We start from the raw sequence: 19357 nt of genomic DNA on the forward strand, positions 1-19357 counted from the left end.
GTCATGACATGAAAAACCTGCGTTTAAATCTCATAATATGATTTTAAAAAGAATACTTTAGAGTAATAGTGTAGTGCAATTCTCCTGCTTCGTAGCCTAGTCGACATATGGTTGAACAATTTGCCCAATGATTGTACGTAATTAAAATGTAAAACGTCAATTAAATAGGCTAGTGGTTATTACATGTTATTAGGAAATTCTACATTCCGCCAGGGTCTTTACTACTACTAATAATGATAATAAATAAATAAAATTCTAATATATTATTAAAATTAATAAATAAAATTAATAAACACCACTAATTATTATTATTATTATTATTAATAATAATAATAATAATAATAATAATAATAATAATAATAATAATAATAATAATAACAATAATAATAATAATAATAATAATAATAATAATAATGATAATAATAATAATAATAATAATTTTTTGTTATTTTTAAATTATCATTATAGGCCTATGTGTGCTGTATTCCGTGACCGTCTGTCTTTATCGCCTGGTGTAGTACAATAGCTAAACGATGTGGTTGCTAAGCAACGACGCACACGCCGTGCAGGTTATTTTCGTTAACACATTTAGGGCTATAATTGGACTGTCAGGTCTGAGATTAGCGTCCAATCTACAACCGGTTTGACTCAGTCAATCAGAGGAAAGGCCCGGAGCTATTTCGCCTTATTTAGCAAAAATATGTCCGTGTTGCTGCAAAGATGAAACATTTTATATGAAATCAATTCCCCTCCCTTGTTTGTCAGTGTGCGTGTGTGTGTTTCTGTGTAGCTCTTGTGCTTATGTGTATTTCGTCTTAAGCTCCTCCACCACTCACTGTGTAACAGCCTGCCGTATGGAGGCCTAAAGATACAACTGCTCACAATTAACAAGTTATCCTGAATTTCTGAGAAACAGGAGGTCGCTTGTGTCTTTTTTAGTTTTTGCATAAATCACAACACACAACACTCGCATATACATTATCCGTTTACACGGATCCTTGGGAAAATGCTATGCGCAATGCAGTGTTTTACAATCTCCAGTATGGCACCTTTTCCCCCCTCTGCTGTCACTGTACTCCAGCAGGCTCCAGTGGTTGGCTCCGCTTCCTCCTGACACGTGATTTAAGAAAAAAGAAAGAGTGAGGCCTCCTTTTGCGTAAGACTTTAACAAATGAGTAGCTTTATAAAGACCTCGCCCACTTTTTTCCCCCCAACTTGATCAATGCTCCTATCGGTGACGCACGAAGCAACGTATAGAGAGCCTGGAGCGAGCCGTGCGTAAAACCCTTCAAGTGGAAAAACTATTTATAGTTCAGACCATTTTTAGCACATAGTCTTTAACAGGCTATTTGACTTTTTAAACTTCTCAGAATTAAATTATTTATGTATATTTGTGGTGTATCTATATGTATAATAATATTTATAAAGAATGCCAGCCTTTCCGTTGATATATAACAACGTGGACACTTTTTCCAAAATTCGTCCTTTTTAAAGTTTCTGCACTTTCAGGCCTACGTGTTGATGGAAAAGTTTTTTCTATCAAACCAAGAATCTTGTGGGCTGCAAATGCCTCTCTCCCATGAGTGGCTACTGTAATTGTAACTGTACCACAGACACCCGACTCAGCAGATTGCAAACATTAGACTATTTAGACTCGCTTGCACTCTGATGTATCAGATCTTCTCCAAAAATAGCCCAAACCTGGAGATCTTTGTCCCAAACGAGCTGCGTGTGTGTGTGCTTGTGTGTGATGCGTCCATGCATGTGTATGTGTGTGAACATCCTGCACATCCCTGGAGACAAGTGTATTAATCAGCTTTGAAAGAGTCCGTCCAGCGTTGCACGCATGCACCGTGCGTAATCTAGAACGCACACAGTCCACGCACGCACACACGCGCCCGCGTCGTCTTGACTCCGGTTGTCCCTTTAAAAATCCGAATCCAAGGCCAATGATTTATCAAACTCTTATTATCAAGAAAATGTCACGCGAAGGGCACCTTGCTCCGCACTGACGCAAACTCCGCTCTTTCTCACGGAGCTATAGAAAAGCTTTGCACTTGGTGCTTTGCGCGGCTATACAACCAGTCCGCTTCCAGTCGTCTCTCCGGTCTTTTTACAGCTGTTTTCACCCTGCCAGCAGAGATCTGCACAACATGGTGAGTATCCGACACTTTCTTTACTCTTACACCTGCAGTTTCATCTGTTTTATGAACTATTTCTGAGCTGTTTTCATGTTTAATTTGTCACTTTTTTAAGGAGTTTGCCACGTTCAGGTAGTTGCGCTGTCCGTGGTTCTGAAATGCAGCTGCGGCTCCACATTAAAAAACTTTCTTCACTTCTTCAATTCTGTTACAAATCTGCTTGTTTTTCTCATGTAAAACACTTTACTCTGACTTTTAAAAACTTCGAGCAGGGAAAACATTAAATCCATCCTACATCTCTTCCTATTTTTTTCTTGCTTTTCTCCATTTTTTATTTTTTCGCTTTCCCTGTAAACTGAAGTGATTATAGCCAGGTGCAGTTATTTTTTCTGACTAATTAACGACACAACTAAGCATTAATCAATCAACTATTTTTTTTTCTTTTTTTAATAAAGCGTCACTCCTTTTTTAGAATCTGGAGGTTTTCCCGCCCCCCTGAAAGCTAAATTTCAGGGAGTCATTTGTAATTCCGCCGCCCCGGGTCCACTCGCTGCTGTAACGCCGGTGATCTTGCATGCCTGCCGGGGAGAGCGGAGCTACCGAGAGACCCGCAGCAGCTTGTCTATTGCCCATAAAAATCAGTGGATGTGTGTGGCTGAATGACATGAGGGGGAAATGGGCCGTAAAATTAAAGAATCTTGCAGAAAGCGAGAACTGGAGAAGCAAAGCAACCCCCTCCCTCCAACACACACATACACTCATACGCACACACACACACACACCAACACACCCGGTAGACTGTGAGCTGAAAGTATAGAGCAGCCAGAGCCAGAACATGCTGCAGAAAAGCGTTGCAGAAAGAGATTTGAGCCTTTTTAGTGGCACAGCAGAGATGTTCTGCAGCAGCCTCGCGGCTTCACGCCCTCTTGTGTCTTGCTGATCTGTCACTCATGTTCCAGGATTTCTCTGACCAGAGAGACATGGCCAAGCAGCCGGCCGGCGCTCCCACCGGCTACATCCCGACGCAGCAGCCCGACGGAGCTGCGGGACTTACAACAAACAAACTGGACAACACGGCTGCGTGCCCTCCGCCCGCTCCGCACCACCACCCCGCGCCTCAGCCGCCAGCTCCGTGCAACGAGAGCAAAACTTTTTGTCCCACGGAAAATAAACCGGGAGAACTGGACAGTAATAAAGCGTATGGGACGTTTAAAAGCACCCCTCCTGCGGTGCCTGCCGGATCCGTGGCCGTCAACTCGGCCTTCAGGAAGGATTCCGTCGGATCGGCCCGCGGGGGGTCAGCCCCGTACGGCGGCGACCCGCTCCGGGCCACCGCGGACCAGAACAACACCACCACCACGGGCAACTGGACGGCTATGAGCCAGACCACCATCATACTGGGAACAGATGGGAACACGTCTGTTCAGCCCGGCACCGTGACGGGGGTAAGTCAGCTAAATGAACCGGAGCGGCTGGATGCAGGTGCGGTGTGGATGTTTCCGTGTGTCGCTGATAAGAGAGCGGACTGGATTAACCTGCTGGGAAGGTGCAAACCCCCGGGAGCTCCAGTAGATCAGTGCTGCTGATGTGTGATGGAGAGATGCTGAGCTGTAGTGTTTACCTCTTAAAAATGTGATTCTGCAGACGGTGGTTTGTGGGTTTGTCTGTGCGCACATGTGCTCAAAAAGCGCCCAATTGTAGCTGAACTTCCGAGCTGAATCAGTGGATTATTGTTCCTTGAAAATTATATAATACCCTAAAAATGTTCAATCATTTTGAGGCCATAAGAGGGGTCGATCATTCATTAACGAGATGTTTTAAAAATAACTGTAGAATCAATGGGATTTGTCCGAGCTGTTCGTAAACGCACCAGAAAGATAATTGATTGCTGAGTCTCATTCCTAGGACGTCAAATACCGACGTTTAGGGTTGTAAAACGTCCAAAATAATGAGAAAAATAAGGAAATACAGGTAGAGGGCTGCAGGGTGTCTGCAGATACAGACACAACACACATTTATAGTGAGTCATAAATGATGTTTGATAGGAGTTATTGCTAAATTAGTCCATACAGTGTTTTAAAAATAAAGTGTTGCATATTGTACCTTTAAAAATCGAAAAGACAACGGCCTTAGTGATTGAATTAGCCTGTTTTCTTCCCTGTGAAATCAGCCTATATTTTGTATTAAGATTCCCATAAAGCAACGTAAAGAATGGCAAATTAATGTGGTTATAAACTGTGTAGTAGACCAGCATGGGTAGACCCCATTATTGGGTGGATCCTGAGCTATTTGGCGTCCCTGCTCTGCGCAGCCCCTTGGTCCTGATCCCTCTGCACCAAACTGATTAAAAAACTTTCAAATGTCAGCTAAGTATTCAGGAAACAAAACGAGGCTATTATTTAAAAATCAGCGCCTGCCAGTCAGTACAGAGGGAACATTTAGTCCTTTACGAAACTATTCGTCTTTTTAGATATGAATGAATTTTTTGTGTGTGTCTATGTTGAAACGATTAATGAAAACGAGGATTAAACCATACTCTGGCGGTATTTTGGGTGTTCCCTGCCCCTCTTGGTATGGCCCACAGAAGCCCAGGTGTTATCCGGCTGATAGGCAGAACTGTAGTACATGAGACTGCGGATTGTTTCCAATCCCCGTGAGGGAACACCCCCCACCCCCACCCCCCACCTCACCCCACCCCTCACACACAAGCACAGACACATTCCCCTGCATGGTCTTGTTTATATCTGTGAATATTCATGCAGTTTCTTGTATGAATTTGCTCAGATCCCGCCGTGCAGCTGTAATTACGCATTTCTGTTAGTATTTGCTGTGGTTTTTATTAGTGGGCTATTAGGGAGGGATTTTTTTTAATCGTTGTGCCTGAGATTTAACCTACAGGATGTAAGTTCAAGCGTTTTGTTTTGGTGCCAATAATGGGCCTCTAAGTCTGAAGATAAGCGTTTTGGCTTGACACTGGAGAGCTGAATTCTGATAGTCAAACGAAATTAAGGAGAAACTCATGAGATCACGTTGTCACTGCACTTTAAATCACGTTCTGTTCTCTGATAGGATTAATTAGTGTATTTTAGTTAATATAATATGTCAGTGTTTCTTTATGTTATTAAAATACAGGCCTATGTGTGTTTTTCCATAAAGAGTGGTGAATTTCGTTGCTTGTTGGGGACTTAAGATAATAGTTCGCTCGTTCATATATTTAAATGTACTTTATTATTAAATCAGGTCCAGACTCGATGCTTGTGTTGTTATATTATTATTGTTTTATTAACCTGGAGTCTAATGTGTCCGGGCTGGATTTTTATTCTGGACAGTAAACGCATGTTTTTTCCCCCCTCTTAGACTGAAGATGATGACGAAGGGGGAGATGAGAATAAGGCCAGAGGAAACTGGTCCAATAAACTGGATTTTATTCTGTCCATGGTGGGATATGCCGTGGGACTGGGGAACGTGTGGAGGTTCCCTTATCTTGCCTTCCAAAATGGTGGAGGTAAGAGCTCTGGGCCAGTGCTTTTAATTTCCTAACGCAGAGAGAAACAAAAAAAATAAAAAAATGTTTCTTCGTTTTAAGCCTGAGTTTGAACTATGCCTTATATATTTTTTTTAATTATCTCCTTATTGCTTGAGATATTTCTCCCAATATATCTTCTTGTAGGCCTTTAAACAGACGAACAGTATTTAAAAAATACAAATGTGTGTATTAAATTGTGTATTAAAAATGAAAAAAAAAGCTTACAGAGACAAGATTTTGTTCAGTGACTAATTTTCCAAAGAAACAGGCGGAAAAAAAAGAAAAACTAACATAAAGAAAAATGCGCTAAACATTATTTATCATTAGGAAAGCTGTGAAAGCTGTCACAGTGGACACAACTGCTATTAATATCAATTGTAAAAATCTATTATAATTAATTATTATTATTATTATTATTATTATTATTATTATTATTATTATGTTTAAATATGAGCACATGAGACGCAGATACGTGCTGGCTTTTATTTTATATTTTAATCCAGCGTTAGTTAGTTTGAGGCTTTTCTGCCTCTTCTTCTTCTGCGCTCTGTACAGCTTGCTGTTTTAATTTCCCTGCAGGAGCTTTTTTGATCCCCTACCTGACAATGTTGGGCATTGCCGGGATCCCAATCTTTTTGCTGGAGGTGTCTCTGGGCCAGTTTGCCAGCCAGGGGCCCGTGTCAGTGTGGAAATGCATCCCAGCCCTGCAAGGTAAACTGCCACAGACTGATCAACCAAACTGGAAGACAAAATTCAAAAATAAAAACTAATAACGAGCTCTCTACTTCTCTTAAGAGTAATTTATATATTTCGTCTCATTTATTTATTTTAGGTTGCGGGATTGCCATGTTGATAATATCTGTCTTGATAGCCATATACTATAATATTATAATGTGCTGGACACTGTACTACCTGTTCGCTTCGTTGAAGGGCTCACTGCCATGGGCTAACTGTAGGAATGAGTGGAACACGGTGGAATGTAAGGACAAAGACATGCTGCTGTTAGGTAAGACACACACCTTCACACACACACACACACTCTCACACACTAAAAGCACCTCTCTCTCCACAATGCGCAATGCGTCATGACTCCCTCAGCTGAGGTGTCCTGCAGTATAATGAATCCTGACCTGTGATCTCTGCGGTGTTTTCACTCCCAAAAACACTTTAAATTCAGAGCACTTCACTTTATCTCTTTCATCCATTTTTAATGAGATGGGCCAATAATGTGTAGGAGGCCCTCAGCGTGACAGAAACATGAATTTTGCACATTTTCCATCTTCTTTTGTGCGATAATGTCAGATTATAGCCATGTTTTATGTTGTAAAGCTGCAGTATTCAGCTGAAGCAGTCTGTCTTGGTCTGATTTTTTAAAATGAAACTGCAGATTAAATCATGTTTGGACTGTGAGGAAACCTGCACGGATGTGTCTGATGTCGATCTGCGTCGAATAAATATCGAAATCCCGCTCGTTTCGTGTAATATTCGCCTTCAGCGATTCTGTGAATTCAGCACAAAAACTGCTTGCTTGACAAATTTACTGTACCGGCCGAGCTGCTGCAGTGCTGCAGTGAGCCCGAGACTGACCCCTGCAGGCTCAAACACGAACTGCAGACCCCCATTCAACACTATAGTCTCTCTACCACTCTCTCACCCTAAGCAACGAGGAAAATAGGAGATAGAAGAGAAATATTATCAGTAAGAAAGTAATTACAAAGTAAATAAAAATTGCTACATAATAGTAATAAATATTATCAGTTATGTTATGTATAAATAATACAAACACCATGACAATCTGATACAATCACCCTGTAAAAACTGATAAATGCTGTTTGTTACTTTCACATTTTTGTGTCAAACTGATGTTTATTTAATTACGATCTAAATTTAAACTACAATCAAATTAATAATAAATACTAAAATTAAGTTTGCCTATGTGTTCATATCTTGTGTAAAAATAAATGCCACTCAGTCTGATACAATAGCCCTGTAAAAAAATAAAGAAAATGCTGTGTTTAATTTGTAATTTTCACATTTTTATGTCAAAAAATGTTCACTGACATGATAGTTTTTAAGCCATATTTTGTGTTTTTTTTCCACCTTGTTTAAAATCTATCTCTGAGTGGATGAGTCATTTCCTTTTGTTTTGTTGTTTTTGTTAATATTTTAATTTTGTTCCCAAAACTAATTTCGGACGTACAAACATCCAAATTTAGAGTTATAATTTATGAAAATGAATGATTTTCATCAAGATTTTAAAATTGAACAAGCAAAACAACAACAGCAAAAGAGGAAAAATAAAGAAAAAAGGTGAATACAGTTCAATAAATACGTCCACATTTATATATCTATACATTCACCCATGCATATACTAATACATACAGTGGTCAGTTGGGGTCATTTTTTTCATTTTTTTATTTGTTATTTCCCATCATCTAAAATTACCCTTTCCCCCCAAAAAACCTTTTCCATATTGCTTACATGTCAGGTTTGACAGATGAAAAAGCAAATGACAATCACAATACACTGAAAATAAAATATCTGTTGCCCCCACAACAGACCACAGAGCTCTACTGTTATTATCTGTTCTAAAAGGACTCCAAACTTTATAAAATTGAAAATGTTCCTCTTTTAAATAAAAGCCGAGAGCTGAGAGGCAACATCTGCTTGAATAAAATGCATCTCCTGGCACAGAAAAGGAGGATTTGGAGGAATATTTGGAGGATTATCTACACCAGGACTGCATGATACAGGAGAAATCTTCAGTTTTAGACCAAATATTCCATTTAGTTCTTTAATCTTTCCAGAACTCTTGACTATATACATTATGCAGATGCGCCTTCTGTGTTCTTGCACTTATTACACAACTTCTATAGATTTGCTTTTCATTTTATTTATATGATTTATCTTTAATCGTAGCTCTTTTGCTCTGTTAGTGGTAAAACAGTCGGATAGTCTTAGCCACATATCATCCCACTCTTCATTTCTTCTATTTCAACTCCAAAATCTATTCTGTTTTAATCATAGTTGTATTTTCTTTCACTTTCCCAGAGAGTGAGCTGTAAAGTCGTGTCACTATTTTGGTTGAGCCCTTGCTCGATCATTTTCTCGATTAACTGTTTGATTGTTTGGTCCGTAAAATGTCACGAAATGTTGAAGAATGTTGATCACTGTTTCCCAAACTCCTGTACGACGTCCTCAAATGTCAAATGTTTTGTCCAGAACCCAAAGATATTCATTTTACTGTGTTAGGGGAGTAAAAAGAAACCAGAAAATATTCACATTTAAGAAGCTGAAATCAGAGAATTTTGATATTTTTATCTTAAAAAAAAGACTCAGACCAATTCATCAATTATCAGAATAGTTGGTGATTAATTTAACTGATTAATAGATTAATTGACTAACTGTTGCAGCTTCTTTGAGTCTTTATTTTGTAAAAGATAATATAGTGGGAGGTATTTTAATCAGTATTTTGCCATGTATATAGACTATGCATGGCTGCATTTTTTATGCAATAAAAGCAGGATTTAAAAAATGTAAACCACATAAAAAAGCTATTTTGTCCACACATTTTGTCTGATGTGTCTGCATGAAAAAACTGTGCTGTCAAAAGCAAACAAAAACAGTCTTATCTTTCCTTCTCCAAAGAATCTAAAATGTGGCACAGATTCAGTACAATCTGTTATTCATATCTGGCTGCGTATCAAAATCTGACACAGTTCTCACTCAGGATCCTCTCTGCAGTCTCCAGATAAAGCTCCCGTCAGTCCTCCTCTCTCCAAATCAGCTCCATCTGTTTGCCCCCACTTTACGTTCAGTGTGAGAACCTGAGCGGACAGTAAGCTCTGTCCCGCAGCAGCGCTCTGCCAGTCAGTCTCTCTCAGCTGATGTGTGTTGGTTTCTGATTGGAACAGACACGTGCATCCTGCAGGACAGAAACATCACCTCCATCAAGAACTCCACGTTCTGTCTGTCCGCAAACGCTGTCGGAAACCTGACCAAACTGATAAACATGACTGTGGATGGCAACAAGACCTACGTCAGCCCCAGTGAGGAGTACTTCAAGTGAGTGCAGCTTCTGACTGATGAGAATTTAAAGTTAAAGTAGAATTTCAATTTAAAAGAAAAAAAGATCTGTACAGTTTGGGTTATAGGTCCAACTGTCTCTTTTTAATGTCCACAGATTAGTGATAAAATCTGATATTTCTCAGTCTTCTTATGCAGATGTTTGGTTTTATAGGGTGCAGACCAGGCTTTTGGTCATACTTTTTAACTTTTCATTTTAAATTTGCCTAGCTGCTTTTGAAAGGGTTTGACAGAACCAAGATTTAGTGATCTTCCTCCACACCAAACATCTCCTCTTCTCTCTTGAGGATGATCACCAAATGTTTGAATTTAACTGGCAAAAGAAAATCACCAGTTTTACGACAGTTTCACCTGACAGTGTTATGCAAAAAAAATAAAAAATCTCCTTTTCTTAAACATGTAAAATCTGCCATCGCAAAGTATTACCTGTAATTACCAGTAAAATGTAGAAGTATTACAACTACATCTTGAGTACAAAATACAAAAAAATACAACTTGTTTCAGTAATAATCAACAAAGAAGTCAGTCTCTCTTGAATAAGGCAACCATCTACAAAAGAATTAAGAAATATGATACCTTGAATTAAGTTTTTATGTGTTGGAAACAAGAAGAATTTGCAGTGTGCAGATTTATATTTGATTTATACTGCATTATCTTTTAGTTTATTTGTCTTCAGGCTGAGCTTTGTTGTTTCTGTCACACCTGCAGGTACAATGTTTTGCACATCTCTAAAGGAATTGAATATCCAGGAGACATCCGCTGGCCTCTGGCAGGCTGTCTGTTTGTGGCCTGGCTCATCGTCTACGTCTCATTAGCCAAAGGAATCAAGTCATCAGGAAAGGTAACTAAGTTGCACGTAAATTCCAGAAAACCCCTGATAACTTCTACTGTTTGCACCTTCGTCCAGCTATAGAAGAAAAACTGTGGCTGCGGTTTTACGTGAGCAAGTTGTCTTCTCTTCCATTCCATGATGAGAGCGCCCCCTAGTGATGAAATGTGCAACATGTAAGAAGTGAGCCCTGCTGATTCTCAGCAAGAGAACAACTGGTGTTTAAATTGATTCCTGGAGTTTAGGTCTTATAGTTCATTTAATTTTGGACCCACCTTTTTAGTACAAGTTTTGCACAAAGCCTTTTTGGTTTTTTTACTACAACTTGACCACAGTGTAGCAGCGCAAATGAAATATTGAACAATTAAAGTATAGACTTCAGTCTTTCATGTAACATCTGTGGGCAGGGGTTCTTGATTGCTGGCGTCCCCCAGTTCCTCCAGGCTGTGGGTTACAACATTTCTTTCGTTCTCGTCATTTAATGTTTACCAAAACGGCAAGGCAGTACAAACACATCCCAACTCAGGGGTACAGTCAACTTCCCTCTCCTCTCTTCTGCACAAGGCACTCTCCTGTGTGACACTCATACCTGTCCCCACAAAACAAAGGCAGGTAGGAACCAAACAGCTCATAACCAAAGGAACAAGATGAATCTCCTTAAACACTGCACATGAAAACATGCAAATGAAACAACGTCTGTGGGATTGGCATGTTGATAGACTTCATGCTGGATGAAAAAAATTTAGACTTTTGCGGGGAGAGAAAAGAAAAATGCAAGGCAGGATAAATTACTCAGAATTGGACATTTGGTTGACATGTTTCATTTGGGCATTTTTTAAATCTATTTTTCTGCCTTGGTTGAGGAGGGAATATGCTGAATATGCATCATACTGACTGCTGAAGACTCACAGATAATTTACTTTTAATATATATGCTTATTTGATAGGGACGGTGCATGTTCATGAAGAACTGAATAAAAATACAAGATATAAACATGACAGATTTTTGCAAAAATACTAAGTTACGTCTGTAGTCCTCAGACAGAGGCAAAAGCAGAGACATTACAAATGACAATGTGCAAACATACACACAAATTAAAAAAAAAAAAGACAATAGATTGTGCAACATATCAAGTTAGTGTTCCCTGAGTCTTCAATTCAGATTAAATGCTTGTATAATGCCGCCCCCTGCTGGACAGATATGCAACATACACTATAGCAACGTTTAGAAACCTCAGTTGGCACAACATTTTTTGTCACGTTTAATTCTTTTAAATTTGTGTATGTCAAGGGTGACTTAGTTAACAGTAATGCAGCTGTAGAAATGCTTTTACAACTTTTACCCGTTGGAACATTAAGGACACCCTGGAACCTCACATTTGCTTTTGTAATCATAAGGTAAATGTGGGAAAGTAAAACAATAGTAGAAAAGCAGATGCTATGAGCATGTGGGATGGCAGATACAACCCATTATTTTTTCCTGAACGTAACCAAAGATTTGTTGCCTTTAGTTATCTCATTTTTTGTGCTGTTCCTTATGTCTCTCATTATGTCTGATTTTGTCTCCTCTCTGCTCAGGTGGTTTATTTCACAGCCACATTTCCCTACGTGGTGCTGGTCATCCTGCTGATCAGAGGAGTGACCCTCCCCGGTGCCTTCGATGGCATCCTTTACTTTATCACACCAAAGTGGGAGAAACTAAGTGATGCAAAGGTACCAGACGCCCACTCGCTTATCTCAAGCATCATGGGTTTTTGTAAAGTTTGTCCTCACCTGCTCTTCACCCGCAGATCTTCCTCTTTTCCTCTGTCAGGTGTGGAAAGACGCAGCCACTCAGATCTTCTTCTCTCTGTCGGCTGCTTGGGGAGGCCTCATCACTCTCTCTTCTTACAATAAGTTCCACAATAACTGCTACAGGTAAACACACAAAAGGTAAACTATGCTTCTGGCACCATAGACACATGACACTGTGTATGTATGTCTGGTAGAAATGTCAATAATAAATGACACCTGTTTGCAGCCAGCAGTTCAGTGTTTCTTTCATTTTGTCTCACCTAAAACACTCCCCCTGTGTTTAAAATCTAAACTTTCAGTTCAGTATGAAGGTATTTTTTTTTGGAAACACCTGAATGCATCAAACATTTGGGCGCCTGTGTAGCAAGATTTGATTTTTTGTGAAAATACACAGTATATTACAAAAGTTTTAAAGATAAAAAAATGAAAGAAAGTACTTTGTCATGGTTTGTGGAGACACTTTTTTGCATGCAAACACAACTCACGAAAGATCAGAGGAGGGTTTGTTGAGTTTTGTCTGCTTGTGTAAGATTCACAGCTTTACAAATCTTGCATCACTTTTCTCTGACGTTACAGGGATAGTATGGATTATTTAAAATGGGGTTGTATGAGGTACATAGTCAGTATATTACCTATAGTAGATAGTGGCTGACAAGTTCCCAGTTTGCAGAAGCAGCAAGAGTAGAAAATAGAAATAGAAAATACTTTATTTTCTACCCTTTGTGTGCAAAAAGCAGACAACAGACTGCCTTTGCTTACATGTGCAGAAAAAGTGTGAAAAAGAAAGTACATTAAAAACACAACATATTTAAAAAAGACAAATAAAGAAAAAATGTATGGAAAGTTCTGCATACTAAGGTGCTTGGCTTACTTAAGAAAAACTGCCTGTCCTTACTGATTAAGATATTTACTGTCAACAAGAAAAAATGAATTTTCTGTAGCTGTTTTTCTTTGCCCCTCCTTGAACCGCCACCTGATCGTGGTGGAGGGGTTTGAGAACCTGAATGATCTTAGGAGCTATGTTGTCGGGGGCTTGTTGCCCCTGGTAGGGTCTCCCAAGGCAAACAGGTCCTAGGTGATGGGTCAGACTAAGAGCGGTTCCAACGTCCCCAATGAATAGTTCAAGACCAGGGATATCTACGTCGCCCGGATTGGCGTTACCGGGGCCCCACCCTGGAGCCAGGCCTGGGGTCGGGGCTCGTATCTGTAGCTGTATCTTTTCTCTGACGGCAGTAGCTGCCTTGATTGGTTATTTGGTTGCTGTTAATGTGCGACTTTGGTGAATCCAAACTAACCCTTTAAAACACAGAAAGTCACAGAATTACACAAACAAACTTACTGGCAGGGAGGCAGGATTGGACCAGCAACTCCCATGTTCTGTGAGGTAAAATAAGTGTTTTTGACAAAGGAGTCTGGTTGCCTTTGAGAGGTTTCTCATCAGAAAAGTGATATAAAGTGTCTGATGTATGTTTTGCTGCTGATCTTGTCCACAGCAGTACTTTGCTTAGCTTCCTCCACCAGAATTTCTGCTGCTTCTCTAACCTGTGGGTGTGCAAACTGCCATCTACTGTAGGTAATACACTAACTATAGATAACTACCAAATATAACTCCACTTAAAAAAAATTACCCAAACTATCCTTTTAATATTTTCTTCAAATAAAAATTCCACTCTGACTCTGAAAGTGTTTTGCTTCAAAAATACCTTCAGTAAAGCACCCAGTAAAATATTATACACACACACCTGATGCAACAGCCCTGCATGACTTACACGTAAAATCAATTTGTTGGGCAAATTTGTATTATTTTTCACCGGGTGAATAAAATAACAGAGACATTTTACAATGCAAAGCACGACACCCCCCTGTGTACAACTCCTGTAAATACCTAACATCTTTTAGAGCCCTCTATTTGCAGACGGTATGTATTCCTGCCATCAGAGGGCGCCATTACATCGCTTATCTGTGTGTACTCAAGACAGGGACGTCTCATATTAAATAAAAGAGCATTATCATATTCTAGATCACTTGTTATAGGTAGCATGCTATTAAATATTGCTGCTTTATTTCAGTCAGTCCAGCAGATATTTGCTTATTCAGCCTCTGTTTCTCTTTTTCCTCTTTTGCCTGCAGGGATACTATTATTGTGACATGTACAAACAGTGCCACCAGTATATTTGCTGGGTTTGTCATCTTCTCGGTCATTGGTTTCATGGCACATGAGTTGAAAGTGCCGATAGAGAAGGTGGCAGATGAAGGTAAGATACCAAGCTAGCAGGCAGCAGCAGCAGGCCGGCGCTGCTCCTCACTGAAACACTCCTGAACTCGTTTAATCATTGGTGTGTGCACATCCTCATTTATATATGTGTGTGTGTGTTTGTCTGTCTCTGTGTGTGTGTGTGTGTGTCAGGTCCTGGTATAGCATTCGTGGTGTATCCGGAGGCTCTGACCAGACTTCCCCTGTCTCCTTTCTGGGCGATCATCTTCTTCCTCATGCTCCTGACTCTTGGCCTGGATACCATGGTAACCACCTCCTTAGATGTGTGTGGGTGTGTGTGTATGGGTGTGTGTATGGTTGTATGTCTCTACTTATGTGGCTCATACCTCCTCATAATAAGATGAGGGCCTTCCAGATTGATAGCCAGGTTAATTGACCAAATGAAGGAATCACGCTTGCATGAAAAAAATTTAACATTACTGTAAGCAGCAGGCAATTTGAAGGGGAGTGAGGGGTTGTGCTTGTTAGCAAAATGACCAAAACGCATCCCTCTTGTTAACCTGCCATCCCCCCCCTCTCCACATCAGAGGGGTTGTTGAGTTGAGTGTGTTACTCTTGTCTCCCTGACTCATTAATCCTTCACCTGACTGAGGTTTGTGTGAGTTAGATCCAGTATAGTACAGCAGTGCTGTGTATTTAGAAATCCATGGTGCTGAAATAGCAGAGAGAGTTGTAATTGTGCCTTTTTTTTTTATCTTGGATCTATAATGTTCTCATACTTAAATACTTAATTCTATACTATAGTGTCCCCTGTGCAGTATATTCCATAGAGGTGGCTGTTAATCTTTTTCCCTAGGAGGCCTCCCACTTCATTCTAAGAAAAGCTAAGCCCCCCCACTAGCCCACGTACATGCATATATACAACAGAATAATAGGCGATTATTTCCAGGCTTTTAACATTCACTCACAATTATTGTCATTTATTCAACCTTCACTTCTGGTAATTGTCTTTTTTTTCCTGACATTTTTTTCTTTTAACAGCCCAACAGACTAACTTATACACACACTCATAATGATTCATGATCACAGAGCTTGAGAGCTCACAGAGGTGTGGCCAACTAAGTAGCCAACTATTTTTGACTGAGGACAAAAAAAACACAAAAGTCTTCTAAATAGTTTTGCATACAGACATTTGCATAAGTTGCAATCGTGCAACTCTAATTCTGACAACCGGAAGCTTAGGCCCAAATTCCGGACCCTATACACGCATACACTCTCTCTGTCTTTTGCTTCGTGAAGGTCCCTGTATACTCTCTCCTCCTCCCCAGTCTGATGCTCCTGCTTTCAGTCTGTGTTCTAATTGAACTGGCTTGAACACCCAGTGGATCTAGCTCACCTTTGTAGTGAACATACAGAGATGAGAGTGATAGGAATCCTCTCATCTCAATCTGGACAAGACAAAGAAACCAACCTATTTTCTAGAAGTTTTTTTTTTTTTGGCCACTTGGGGGCAGAAGAACTACTCTATACATTGTCAGAGAGAGCATGTACTTTGAGAGCAAATACTCTCTTCTCATTTTCTTCACCAGCTAGTAAAACAGTAAAAACAGCTGCTTGCTGCTTTGGGAAGCAAGAATGATGACAGTGATAGAAAATATATAATATCAGAAAATATTGTATCCTTCAACTTTGGTAAAATCACCCCAAAATATCCCAAATACAGGTACTGCAATCTTGCACTGGTGATGTCATTTGGAGCCAGGGTCTGCCCAGCAGTGATCAGTTGAAGTGTTGAGGTCCCGCCCACATGCCTGGCTGACTCAATCGCAAGCAGAGCTCAGCTTTTATCAGCTCCATCAAATAATTAATTAAAACGAAACATCAGTGTGATAACAACTACAGGAACCATCTTTTTTAAGTTGACCCATGTCCCATCTGCTAACACGGAAAGAGTGGGGTTTGTAATCTATTCTGCTTTGGCTTTACTTTTGGAGATCTGTCATGCCAGAGGCTAAAAAGCTCAGTGAAGCTGCAGAGTTGTTGATAATTCTCTGTAGGTCGATCACTGGAAACAACCCCTTTCACATGCATAATCAGTTGACTCAATGTTAAGATGAAAAAAAAAAAACAGCTTACCTCTAAAGATTGGATTTTTAATTGTAAGATTAGTTTCAGATCAGAGTTTGTGGGAAAACTCTGTTTCTGTTGGTGAAAATCTGTAAGTTTACCAACATCAACAGTCTTTATGTCAGTAATGAGAGTCTCTTGACTTCTGTTTGCTCCACACTAAACACTGAACTTTGGTAGCACCATTCGGCGATGTATAAACGCTGCACACATTGACCCAATTAACATAATTACCCGAACGCACCACCCACTGTGACTGATTTCAGCTGAAGTGCTCGAGCTCTCCGGGTACTTTAGCACAGGGGGGCCTGTTTGATTGAAGTGAGTGAAATTAAGTTGACCTTAAAGTTTTTGGAACAACGTGACTGAAGTTAATCAAAGTTTAAGTACAGTGAAAGTACATTACATCTTAGTAAGGTGGTTCCAGCTTCCAAGTTCCAAACGTCAGCATTTGAAGACATCATCTTGGACTATTTTCTGACATTTTGCAGACTAAACAAAATGCCTTTTCTGGTGTTTATGTGGCAGGTATGAAGCCTTGGATGTTCCATCAGAATATGTACAGCCTTTTACAGGCTTTAATTATAACCAACTTAAAAATAAACCATTTGCATTTATATGATAAACTGATAAACTCTAAGTGAAAAACAAACAAAAAGATCATCACATTTACTAATTAATAATTCAATTTCCTTATTCTGTCTTTACATTATTGCTTAATAATTGCATTTTAAAGTGGAATTAACAAATGCAGCTTTAATATTTATTTATTTATGTGTCTGCTAATCATATTTCATCTCACAATTAATTTGTCTCCTGGTTTAACATTTACATTCACATTTGAAATAATTTAAACTGATGAATTTATTAATCTAGTGTAACTGAGCACTGTAAAAACAGCCTATATTATTATTATTAATACGGTGGCACACTATTGCAGGAAGGAGCCATGTCAGCTCTTCTGTAGACGGTCTAATTTTTGGAGCAGGTGTTCAGCACGCTAATCTTAATTCATTAAATAAAAAGGTCCTAAACTGGGACGTTGTAGAGCAAAACTAAAGGTGAGAGACCCAGAATTCAGACTAAAATACAGTGAACATCACAATTTGTCCTGAATGTGACATTACACCATCTGCCACTTCTCATTAGGTTGTTCAAATTATGCTATTTCATGCATAAATATACAATATGGCAGTGCCATTATCATGCTTTTAAACCAGTTAAATATGATATCCAACCAGACTCCTTTTGAAAATATTTATTTGATTGAGAATTACATACTGTCGTTTTTTGCATTTTTCTTTCTGTCTGGAGAAGGATTGTTTTTCCCCTTGGTATTTGTTTCTTTTAATGTGAAAGGTTTCCCACAGTGAATTATCAGGAAACAACAGCAAACAGGCAGGTAGCAATTAGCTAATGAGTAACATGGAGCATTTAGCAACTGAAGAGATTTTCCCTTAAGAGCTGGTGGACACCAAAGTTAGTAAAAGAGTAAAGACTGGACTCACATTCATCAGGTCGCTACAAACATGAAATGAGTGATAATCTTACTATGTGTCTGCTGGATGTGTACATAAGATATTTAGTCATAATACATTTGCCATAAATGCTTTATAGCATATCAGATATGTGTTTTTAGTTTGTTTTGCTGCCCTTAATGTGCCAAAAAAAAAATTTGGTTAATGTAGTTTAAAGCGACTTATTCATAGTCAGTGTATTACAGTCTATGGTGGTCAGCAGGCACCCAGTTTAGAGAAGCAGCAGGAGTCTCAGTGTAGGAAGCTAAGCAATGTGCAGCAGCATAATGTGTTTTAGCCACTTAACCTAAAAAAAAAAGTATATTTAGAATATTTCCACAGCTTTACCTTGATGTCACACAGCCTTTATCCAGTGGGGAAACTGCTGACATATAAGCCAAAAATAACTCTCCCAAAATCCACCAGACTCCTTTGGCAAGTTTAATAATTTTGCTTTGCAGAACACAGACGCTGCTGGTCTACCGCATGCCTCAATCTGTTAGTTTGTTTGTATTATTGTGTGACTTCAGTGTCACACACACCAAAGTCACACAATAACACAAACAAAGTACAAGATAAACGCAGTGGTAGATCAGCAGCTCCTGTGCTCTGTGAGGAACAATTACTGTTTTTGCCAGTGGGTTGAGCGAGAGAAAGCCATATTTGACTCATGCACACACTCTTAGAAATAAAGTTCCTAATTGGAATTATAAAGGGTTCTTTGGCTTGTCCCCTTAGGAGAACCCTTTTTGATTCCTCTTAGAACATTTTGTGAAGGTTCACCCTTTCAGAGAGTTCTACCTAGAACCCAGCATAAAGAGGTATACCTAGAACAATCTGTGCAAGGGTTCACCTGGAACCCTTCTATGGTATAATGGTTCCACCTGGAACCCTCTTTGGAGCTTCTCTCCAGAACATTTCCACCTTCTCAGTGTGCCAACAAGAACCCACCATGAGAGTTCTACCAAGAACCATTTTATATTCCAAGGGTTTTATCCAGAACCAATCCAAGGGGTTTCAACGAAGAACTTTTTATACTAAACTTTTTATCTAGGACATCCTCATAGGGTTCTACAGAGACCATTTTATAGAACCCACCCAGGAGGTATCTAGAACACACTAG

The 19357-nt window shown here is 39.5% G+C and overlaps 1 protein-coding gene across 2 annotated transcripts in view; it reads left to right on the top strand.

The window, feature by feature from the left end:
• Positions 1 to 1938: 1938 nt before the first annotated feature.
• The window catches only part of slc6a5 (solute carrier family 6 member 5), a 31618-nt gene continuing 14199 nt past the window's right edge, over positions 1939 to 19357 (top strand). Inside the window, exons 1-11 of one of the 2 annotated variants that reach the window (XM_084731870.1) lie at positions 1939 to 2156; positions 3101 to 3586; positions 5499 to 5646; positions 6247 to 6378; positions 6500 to 6673; positions 9582 to 9732; positions 10462 to 10594; positions 12160 to 12294; positions 12395 to 12498; positions 14506 to 14630; positions 14783 to 14895. In XM_084731870.1, coding sequence (XP_084587996.1) covers positions 2154 to 2156; positions 3101 to 3586; positions 5499 to 5646; positions 6247 to 6378; positions 6500 to 6673; positions 9582 to 9732; positions 10462 to 10594; positions 12160 to 12294; positions 12395 to 12498; positions 14506 to 14630; positions 14783 to 14895 — 1704 coding nt within the window. In that variant the 5' untranslated portion in view covers positions 1939 to 2153. Of the gene's footprint in view, positions 2157 to 2632; positions 3587 to 5498; positions 5647 to 6246; positions 6379 to 6499; positions 6674 to 9581; positions 9733 to 10461; positions 10595 to 12159; positions 12295 to 12394; positions 12499 to 14505; positions 14631 to 14782; positions 14896 to 19357 lie in introns of those variants that run through there. The other variant, XM_084731788.1, reaches the window with a different exon arrangement.

The sequence above is a fragment of the Lutjanus erythropterus genome, chromosome 1, assembly GCF_056507025.1.
Source record: "Lutjanus erythropterus isolate fLutEry1 chromosome 1, fLutEry1.hap2, whole genome shotgun sequence".
Classification (NCBI taxonomy): Eukaryota; Metazoa; Chordata; class Actinopteri; order Lutjaniformes; family Lutjanidae; genus Lutjanus; species Lutjanus erythropterus.